This window comes from Pan paniscus, chromosome 3, assembly GCF_029289425.2.
Source record: "Pan paniscus chromosome 3, NHGRI_mPanPan1-v2.0_pri, whole genome shotgun sequence".
Lineage (NCBI taxonomy): Eukaryota > Metazoa > Chordata > Mammalia > Primates > Hominidae > Pan > Pan paniscus.
In genome coordinates this window covers 1,067,165-1,077,930 of record NC_073252.2, presented here as the reverse complement: position 1 = coordinate 1,077,930, position 10,766 = coordinate 1,067,165, and the positions used below count along the sequence as shown (strand labels likewise).

The 10,766-nt window shown below is 51.7% G+C and overlaps 1 protein-coding gene across 5 annotated transcripts in view; it reads right to left on the bottom strand.

The window, feature by feature from the left end:
* The window catches only part of PCGF3 (polycomb group ring finger 3), a 71,200-nt gene that overhangs the window by 8,557 nt on the left and 51,877 nt on the right, over nt 1–10,766 (bottom strand). For all 5 annotated transcript variants that reach the window (XM_034958105.3, XM_034958107.3, XM_034958106.3 and 2 more), the window contains exon 9: nt 155–292. In XM_034958105.3, coding sequence (XP_034813996.1) covers nt 155–292 — 138 coding nt within the window. The remainder of the gene's footprint in view (nt 1–154; nt 293–10,766) is intronic.

Sequence of the window (10,766 nt, the reverse complement as noted above, 5' to 3'; positions counted from 1 at the left end):
GCTCCCCGGTGAAGCAGGCAAAACTGATTTTTTTCTGGTTAAAATCTCCAAAGTTGTTAAAAACAAAACAAAACTAAGCAAAGAATCTTAGAAGTGTTACCTTTAGAAATAAGAGAGGACTTGTTATGGTTTCTACTTAGGGATCAACTGTTACCTCGTTAAAGGACGAAAGGTTGAGTTTTTTGGCGATGAACTTCTTCAGATGCAAGACGGTCGCCTGGGCTGAGCAGCGGATCCACTTCCGCTTCAGCCCCCGCAGTTTGCTGCTGTTACACTCCAGGCAGATGCTCACCTGCAGGAAAGGACGCTGGTGAGAGCGCAGCAGGAGGGTTCCCCCGGACGGTTCTGGAGACTTCCTTAGACATATTTCACTAATTCCTCAATCTAGGACTGCTGACCTTTTTGAGATCAGACATCTGCTTTGACTTCAACACTGCAGAAAAAGAATCTTACATACCTTATCTGAAAACCTGTTTATCGTCTGCTTGCCGTTTTGTGAACTATAACCTCACCCTGTTAATTCTGTGTGTTATTAACATGATAGTTGAGAGTTAATCCCAGAGTTATTTATCCATCGCAGGCACTGGCTTCTTGGTCTCCAGCTAAGCCTGTCCGGACAAACACGGCGCAAAGGGGAGTGGGCGGCCCCGTGTCTGCGAATGCACTCGGGGAGACAGCAGCGACTGCGGGGAGACAGCAGGGAGAAGCCTTGAGCAGGGCCACAGGCGGAAGGTCACAGCTGCCTTCCAGGTTACCAGCAGTTTGGCCGCAGGATAAAAAGTGACTGAAGGGGACTGTGGAGTCCCAGCAGCCACGGGCTCCCTGCCGGTGCGAAAAGGAATCTGCCCAGGACGAGGCTTCACCCAAGGGCCCGGCCGGCTTGGCCCCCAAGATGTGCCTGACAAGGAAGGGCGACGCTCACGGCAAACGCTTCTACAGGTGGAGCTGCAACAAACGGCACAGTTAGGGCCTAAAAATGCAGTGGAAGGATGGACAGGGGGTTCACTGAAATATGTTATGTCTAAAATTACAAAAGATACAAAAGGGAGGACACCAGGGGTACAGACGGGCAAGTATTGAAGGTAATCAGATACAATTCCTAAAAATAAAAACACTCACGGAAACTAACATCTCAGTGGATGGCTGAACCACAGATTCTTCTCAGCCAAGGACAGATTAATGTCCTAAAAAAAAAATTCACTTGAGGAAGTTACCCATCAGGAGTAGAGATAAACACACCAATTCAAACAATAAAAGGAAGGCTAAGAGAAAGGGGAGAAGACGGGAGCCCCAGAGGGAAGAACAGAAAGGAAAGAAGTGTTAAGAAACAGTGACTAAGGATCTCCCACAACAGTGAAGGGCAGTCCTCAGATTCAGGAAGCAAAAGAATCCAAAATACAAGAAATACCCACTCCGACACGGTGCAGTCACTGAGCACAGCCCATTAAAGTCCCCGCAAGAGCCACTGGGGAGATAAGTGGATTCTGTGCAAAGAGCAAGAGAGATCCTTGCTCCGGGGTGGGATGGAGCTTGGCCGCCTGCAAGCATCACGGGAGAGGGACAATGCGAGGGGGAAAAAGATCTGGGAGTCTGGAGAGAGAACTCGGGAGAGAGGCCGTGGGGAGAAAGACCCAGAGTCCGGAGGGAAAAGAACTCGGGAGCGGGGCCACGAGGGAAGAAAGACCCGGAGTCTGGAGCGAGAAGAGCTCGGGAGAGGGGCCGCGCGGGGAGAAAGACCCGGAGTCCGGAGCGAGAAGAGCTCGGGGGAGGGGCCACGAGGGAAGAAAGACCCGGAGTCTGGAGCGAGAAGAGCTCGGGGGAGGGGCAGTGAGGGGAGAAAGACCCGGAGTTTGGCGGAAGAAGTGAGAGGCAGGGAGAAAGGGGGTGCCCGGTGAGAGCCGCGGTGGGGGTGCTTGTGCAGGGAGGGGCACAGACTTACAGTGACTTTGGACTTTTTTTTTTTTTTTTTTTGAGACAGAGTCTCCCTCTGTAGCCAGGCTGGATGCCGTGGCACGATCTCGGCTCACTGCAAGCTGCGCCTCCTGGGTTCAAGCGATTCCCCTGCCTCAGCCTCCCGAGTAGCTGGGACTACAGGCGCGCACCATCATGCCCGGCTAATTTTTTTGTATTTTAGTAGAGACGGGGTTTCACCAAGTTGGCCAGAATGGTCTTGATCTCCTGACCTCGTGATCTGCCCGCCTCGGCTTCCCAAAGTGCTAGGATTACAGGCGTGAGCCACCGCGCCAGGCCAACTTTGGATTTCTAAAAATGTAAATAGTTTATACATTTTGTAACCACTAGTATAACAGAAGTAGAGCTTATACCTTGCAAACCAGAGGAAGAAAGAAAGAGATTAAAGAAAGTTACTAATTCACTCGACAACAGGGAGGAAGGAAGCATAGGAAAAAACTGACGAAAACAGCAAAATAAAAAAATTAAGCAGGAACCAACTCACATCCTCCATGGAAAATCGTGGAATGTGTAAGGTAACGTGCCAGCTAAAAAAGTTGATTTTTTTAAAAAACCTAGCTCTACGTTGTAAACAGTGTCACATTTAAGACATTTTAAGAACAGAAATATCACACAAGTATTCACCAACAGAAAGCTGGCATAGCTAGATTAGTATGTCATGGGACTTTAAGAAATAGAGCTTAATGAGGAAGAAGCCCCCCCAAAGACAAGAAACGTTTCTATACGGGAACACAGCTGGTGACAAACGCACGCCAACAGAATGGCTATGGTGGGCTTCACGTCTCTATAAGCAGCGGACGCACCCTGCCCTCAACAGGCAGCCGCCGTCTCCGGCTCAGGGAACAGATGTGCCAGCCACGCAGGCACAGGTCTGAGGCAGCGGGGTCTGCAGTGTATGGGGCCCGCAGGGCAGCGGGAAGGGCTGCACAGATGAACGCGGGCCTGCATGCACCTGCGGGAAAATGCAGACACACATGGGCGGGGGCGGGAGTGGGGGGGATTGTGGAAGGAAAACAAGAAGAAAATATGTTTACGTTTGCTCAGATTTGCATACATACAGGAGGTAATCACAGTGGTTCTCTATAGGTCACTACAGACAGCGACAGAGATGAGAACAAAATTAAACCTTTTCAATAATATTAACCTTAGGACTAAACGAATGTATTACCTATTTAAATACACTAAGTTACAAGCACGCTTCTAATTTTTAGGCTTTATTATGGCACAGTTTACACACACCTCTTTTATGTATATAATGCAATAATTTTCCGTAAATTCACAGACTTTCTCGATGATCGCCATGGCAGTCTCGGATGGTTTCCATCACCTCAGAGCCCCCGGCAGGCCCCTCTGCGATCTAACCCTGCTGGGGGAGCGGGGTGGGGAGTGAGTGTTTAATGGGGGCAGAGCTTCAGTTTGGGAAGATAAAAAGGCTCTGGAGATGATGGTGGTGGTGGTGGCTGTATAACACTGGGTCTGTACCCAAGGCCACTGAACCACACACCTGAAAATGGTTAAAATGGCATATTTTATGTGCATGTAACACAATTTAGAAAGCTGGTTAAAAAAAACATGAAAATTCTAGAATTATTTTAATAAGAACCAAATTATGAAGCTGGAAACTAAAGGAATGTTCAACTCTAGAGTTTAGAAAAGAGCCGGGTGCAGTGGCTTACACCTGTAATCCCAGCACTTTGGGAGGCTGAGGCGGGTGGATCATTTGAGGTCAGGAGTTCGAGGCCAGCTGGGCCAACATAGTGAAACCCCGTCTGTAATAAAAATACAAAAATTAGCTGGGCATGGTGGTGTGTGCCTGTAATCCCAGCTACTCAGGAGGCGGAGGTGGGAGACTCACTTCAACCGGGGAGGCAGAGGTTGCAGTGAGCCGAGATTGCACCCCCGCACTCCAGCCTGGGCGACAGAGTATAAGACTACATCTCAAAAAAAAAAAAAAAAAAAAAAGCCAAGTGCGGCGGTGGCTCACGTCTGTAATCCCAGCATTTTGGGAGGCTGAGGCGGGTGAATCACCTGAGGTTAAGAGTTCAAGACCAGCCTGATCAACATGGAGAAACCCCGTCTCTACTAAAAATACAAAAAATTAGCCGGGTGTGGTGGCATGTGCCTGTAATCCCAGCTACTCTGTAAGGCTGAGACAGAAGAATCGCTTGAACCCGGGAGGTGGAGGTTGCGGTGAGCCAAGATCAGGCCTTGCACTCTAGCCTGGGCAAGAGTGAAACTCCATCTCCAAAAAAAAAAAAAAAAAAAAAAAAGGACAATTCTGAAGAAGAAAAATGAGGAGGGGTACGTACTCTCCCAGAAGACCACAACTTAATGGTAAAATAAATCATTGCAATTCAGTAAATTCCTTGTTGTTTTGGCACAATGGGAGACAAGAGACCAGCGGAACAGAGCAGAGAGCCCAGGGGGACCTGAGAGTGTGGAAACTTGGCAAAGTTGAACTCCACCTTGTCCATTCTACACACAAGGTCAACTGCAGGGGCTTACAACCCAACTAAAAAGCAAACCTTTAAAATATTTTACAAGACAATGTAAGAGAATGTATTTATGACCTTAGAATGGGGAAACATTTTTAAGATTCAGAAGAAAATACTGATACATTTAATTATGTCAAATTTTAAAACTGTGGATGATGATAGGTCGAAGAAAGCCGACAGCCGCAGAAGGAAAGACGATCCCTGCAGTGAGCGTGGGGCGGCGAGGGAGGAGGTAGCCCTGCAGCTCACATAAGGAAAAGTCAGTCTTCCCAGGACAGAGACGGGCAAAGAACAAGTAAGCAACTCACACGCAGAGGAGCCCAGAGACGTGCGATGAGTCGCTGGACACCCCACACACAGGAGACTGGAATCAGAAATAACACAGATACCGTGGAACACACCTGCCCAGGGGGACAAGTGCAGTGTCTTAGAGGAGTGACGGGCTGGTCACCACCTAGAAGTCTCCAGTATTAGAAGAGATGGGAAATTAAGTGTAAAAAAGTCACAGCGTAACAACACGTGCCACGCACACAACGCCGCGTGCTCTGCAACACCACGCGGCCCTGTGTGCACACAGCAGTCACCATCAAGCGGGTACGTTACACACCTCGAAATGCAACTCTGATTGTAAAGAGGGCACTGCAGAAAGACCTGTCGCTGTCTATGGCTACACATCGGCCTGCCTGGGAACACTGAGCTCCTTGTCCACCTGGAAGTGAAAAAGAGCCCAAGATCTGCCATCTGCATCTGGGTCACCAGCGAATCCTGCAGGCTCCCTCCCTTTTAAATATGCCCCAAACCCAGTGCTGCACCCGCACCGCCACCTGCCTGGGCCTCCGGCTCAGACGCCTGCCTGGTCTCCGCATGGCCACCCTGGCCGTGCAGGCAGCTCACTGCAGAGCAGCTGCGCTAAGCGGCAACCCTCTGGGGATAAAGCCACGCCAGGCTGCATCCCACAGCACACCCCGACCTCACATCCCAACTGCCTCATCTCCCTCCTCTGGGTGAACAGCAAGTTCTCACCATAGGCCCCCAAGGTCCCCAACCTCACCTCCAGCCTTACCCGTTCACTCTGCCCCGGACTCACCACCCACGGCACGTGGGGCAGCCTGGCACCAGGTCCCAGCTCACTACCTCCTGCCTCACCTCTACAGTCCAGGAGAGGCTCTTTCTACCCTCCACCCCTTCTACCTCCAGGGGCTCTGGCCTGGATGGGTGGGCTCTCCGCTCCCCACCAGCCAACCCTCACCACGCCAGCTGCGAGGCCCTTGCAGGCAGAGCCCACTTCCAGCAGGCGTGCAGCAGGAGCACGTGTCCGGCTCTCGGGTGTGAAGTCCCAAGAGCACAGCGCATGCCCGAGGGTGCGGACAGGAGCCAGTGGGCCAGGGAGGCACAACTCGGAGGAGTGAAAACAAACCACAATTCCAGCTCCACACACAAGAGCCATTGGAGCCTCTGGAGGGCGGCAGGGACCCCACACCAGACCCCCCAGCCTGCTCAGGGTATAGGAGCCATTTCCCCTGTTTCTGGTGCTGGGACATCACACCCACCAAGTCAACAGGCCCGGTAAGGGTTTCCTAACTCTGCACGAGCGAAGATGAGCAGAGACCACACCAGCCCTGCAGTCCCACTGGGTCTGTGGGTGCCAGGACCACCAAAGACGGAGGCGACTCCTGCCAGGACCCAGAACGCCCCTGAAGTCCACTGGGCAGCTGCTCGCTCCAAGGGAAGCTGAATGTAGGGTTCGTAGAGGGTCAGAGTCTCGCTCTTGTTACCTAGGCTGGAGTACAGTGCCTCGATCTCAGCTCACTGCAAGTTCAAGCGATTCTCATGCCTCAGCCTCCGAGTAGCTGGGATTACAGGCACCCACCACCATGCCCAGCTAATTTTTTGTATTTTAGTAGAGACGGGGTTTCACCTTGTTGCCCAGGCTGGTCTCGCACTCCTGAGCTTAGGCAATCTGGCCGCCTCGGCCTCCTAAAGTACTGGGATTACAGGTGTGAGCCACCGTGCCTGGTCCAGCCTTCTTTTTTTTTTTTTTTTGAGACCGGACTCTCGCTCTGTCGCCCAGGCTGGAGTGCAGTGGCGTGATCTTGGCTCACTGCAAGCTCTGCCTCCCAGGTTTACGCCATTATCCTGCCTCAGCCTCCGAGTACAGGTGCCCACGACCACGCCCAGCTATTTTTTTGTATTTTTAGTAGAGATGGGGTTTCACTGTGCTAGCCAGGATGGTCTTGATCTCCTGACCTTGTGATCCGCCTGCCTCGGCCTCCCAATATGCTGGGATTACAGGCGTGAGCCACCGTACCCGGCCAAGAGTCTTCTTAAACATTAAGTTCTAGGCCAGGTACAGTGGCTTACACCTGTGGTCCCTACTCGGGAGGCTGAGTTGGGAGAAGCACTTGAGCCCAAGAGGTCGAGGCTGCAGGGAGCTGAGATTGCACCACTATACTCCAGCCTAGGCAAGAAAGTGAGATCCTGTCTCAGAAAAATAAAAAAGCTCTAAAGTTCTGTTCTAACTTCCTTGCCATTTGCTCCGGGGCTTGTCAGCTCTGGGAGAGAAGCTGCCCATGCCCTCTCCTGGGCCACCTGGCAGCTCAGGTGTGTGAGCCATCAGCGCCCAGAGGGGCCTCCAGTGAGGGCCGGGATCTGTCTCCCACTATCCAGGTAACGGAGCTAATCTCAAACACAAACCTTTGTGGTTCGACAGAGGACAAAGCCTACTGAAGTGAGAGAAGAGTTTCATCAGGGACGTGTTCAGAAGAGCCCTGGACAGACGGGCACCAGGAGGGCACTGGCAATCCCGAGGCTCTGAAAACGAAGATGGGCGGAGGCCGAGCGTTTCGATCTGACAGAGGCCTGAAGGCGGCGGGAATCTCTGGGGTTGCCCTGGCGGGGTCACAGCCACGCGCAGGCCCCTCCCGTCTGCCCAGCCTCAGTCTGGTGGGAAGACCCCGGGGGCCTGGAACCGGAGGAGGAGGCTGCACACACAGGGGTCGAAGTCCATGTAGAGCCCCTGTATCCCCAAGACTGCATGGCACCCCACCCCCGAGTCCCGGCGGACACTCAGGACCCCAGCTCAGGGCAGCAGGCCCGTCCCCCACCTCACTCCTTATCCACAAACCCCACCCTTGCCCGCCCGGTCCCCGGAGGCCTCAGGATGCCCACGCAAAGCCAGGCTCTGGAAGCAGCAGCTGGGGGAAAAGAGCGGAACAGCTGTGGCCGTGCATCCATGAAACCCGCCGGCTGCTCCCAAAGAAGTCAGGCTCCAGAAAGGAGAGTTCTGGAATTAAACAGACTGATGGCTTATACTTAAAAAAAGATGAGAGCAAAAAACAGCTGTGAAGCAAATGAGTCACCTGAGGCTAACCAAGAGGCTTCCGGCTGTGAAAGGAATGGGGTCACACAGAGAAGGTGGCAGATGCAGGGACTGCGGGAGGCAGAACTGAGAGGAGAAAGAACGACCAGGGACCTCAGGAGGGAACAGCAAGGGCAGTGGAAGAGGCGGCTTCGCCAGTTTCCAAACTCCCAAGGTCAAGTGTGGGAAACGCCATTCACCTGTGCAGGGGGCGCCATCTTCCAGGAGGATCCCCATCCCCTCCCTCGGAAAACAGAAAGAAAGGCCCCGTCAAGTATTTTTGGTTTAGAAGACATCGTTGTGAGTAAATAAACCCGACACGCTTTTGCATTGCTCAGCGATGACTAAACTTGCCTCTCTCAGGAAGATTCAGAGGAGCCACCAGTCCCAGGAGGCCTGTGCCTTGAGGCTGAGTGCCCACCAGTGGGGGTGGCAGCGAGGGGGCCTGCGCCCGTCAGATGATGGAGAAGAGGTCGGCTGTGAAGCCAGCACGGCCGGCTGATGCCACCCTGAGCCTCGGCTGCTCTGAGTTGGCTGCTGAGCAAACCTAGAGCTGGAGCCCAGCCAGGGGTGGGAGGGCCAGAGCCTCCAGGCACAGGCACAGCATCCACAGCTTCATGCCCTTCGGAGGGGCCACCGGAGGAGGGCACAAGGCTGAGAGCAGAAACATGGGCCTGCGTGGCAGGTGCTTCCCTCATATATATATATATTTTTTTAATGCTTAGTATTAAAAGCACAGAATTTAATCAGTTCATCCGAGTGACTGAGGAGGGCTTAAGAGTTAAGAGAAAAAACGACTGTCTCTGGTGTGAGGGGGACAACACACAGCCCGTGACTGGCAGGAGCTCAGGGGCCACCGCACTGGGCTCAGAAGTGATGTGCGGACGTGGCGAAGCACAAATCCAAACACACCAGGAAGACACCAGAAACGCCCACAAAACCCATGCAACCTCCCGTTAAGCCTAAATAACTATAACGTCGCATCAAAACTTCAGTAAGATGAAGAAGCGATTCCTAGAATAAAATTAGTGTGAAATAAAATTTTAAAATTACCCAAAACAATCTGGAACAAACCCTCTGATGACTTCCCAAGTTTTGGAAGACGGAGATCAGGAACTCATCACGAAGTTATAGACGCGTATAATCCCACAAACGGACACGGAATCCAAGTTTAAGGGCAGCCACAAGAAGAACAGAAAGAGAATGCAAAATTCCCAAACCATTAGAGCAGAGAGAGAAGACACCAAAACCGGGTCCAAGCCCTCATGGAGAGGGGAAAAAATGTATTCTCACAACAGAGACAACGGGTTAAACTCTCCTATCAAAGAGAACCTGAGATGTGTGCAAAAAAGCAAAGCAAAGGCCTCCGTAACACAGCTGAAACAAATGACAGGGAGGGTGGAAGCAGAGACCAACAGCAACCGTAGCGATGTTAGTACAAGAGAATCGGGGGTTAGAGCGAAAACACACTGAACAGGAAAAAAGAAAAAAAAAGAATCCACACTGGCAAAAGGTGCAAGTCATCAAAACTAAGTAAGAACCATCAGCCTGCATAGCCAGCAGCATGGCTCCTAAGCAACACCGCGAGGTTACAGAGACACGGAGAAAACAAGAATCCACAAGAAAAACGACCGGACTTGAATGTCGGAGTTCACAATCTCCCAGGCTGCCTGCTTGTTTCTCATTCATTCAACTTAACACCTCAAAGTGCCTCACAAATAGGAAATCATTTAATCTTCATAAAAACCTCGAGGCAATCTCAGCACCACCTCACGCCACAGACAGAGAAACTGAGGCAGAGGTAGGTCTCTTGTGAAGGGCCACACCCTGGCTAAAGGCAGAGCAGGACGTGGGCAACTGGCCCCTGGGGTCCGCTTGTTTACCCACCACACCAACCAGCAAACTCAGCCAAAGGAAAATCACCCCAGGACCCCTGGAAAATCTGCACCCAAGTGAACAAGAAAGAAGATCTCAATCCCCCAAGGCAGAGATCCGTGTAGACAACACTCCCTGAGCGCCCGGGAAGGAGACTAGAAAGAGGAGTGGATGGAACCCAAAAAGGCCACGTTACTCAAATGTTTCAAAACAAACTTCTCGATTAAAAAGGAACTCTGATGAAATTACAGCTTCTTTAGAAATGAATGCCAGTGAAAATATTATTCATCAAAGTCTGCAGGGAGCAGCCAGGAGCACACAGGAAACACAGCCGGAAATGCGCTTACAAAAAGACTGGGCGGGCGCGTGGGCTCACGCCTGAAATCCTGGCACTTTGGGAGACTGAGGCAGGTGGACTGCTTCAGCCCAGGAGTTCAGACCGGCCTAGGCAACACAGCAAGACTCCATCCATCTCTACAAAAAATTTAAAAAGTTAACTGGTGTGATCTGCCAACAGTGTCTGCTACTCTGGAGGCTTGGGCAGGAGCCCAGGAGGCAGAGGGTGCAGGGAGCTGTGATTGCACCATTGCACTCCAGGTTGGGTGAGAGAGCCAGATCCCGTCTCGAAGAATAACAAAAGACTTTTAACTCAAGATGTCAGAAAAAAAAATGTTTTAAGAAAATTCAGCAAGGCTGGGTGCAGTGACTCACACTTTGGGAAGCCGAGGCGGGTGGATCACGAGGTCAGGAGTTCAAGACCAGCCTGGCCAACATGGTGAAACCCCATTTCTACTAAAAATATAAAAATTAGCCGGGTGTGGTGGGGTGTGCCTGTAATCCCAGCTACTTAGGAGGCTGAAGCAGGAGAATCGCTTGAACCCAGGAGGCAGAGGTTGCAGTGAGCCAAGATTGTGCCACTGCACTCCACACTCCAGCCTGGTGACAAAGTGAGACTGTCTCAAAAAAAAAAAAAAAAAAGAAAAGAAAGAAAATTCAGCAGGGCATGGTGGCTCATGCCTGTAATTCTAGAACTTTGGGAGGCTGAGGTGGGTGGATCACCCGAGGTC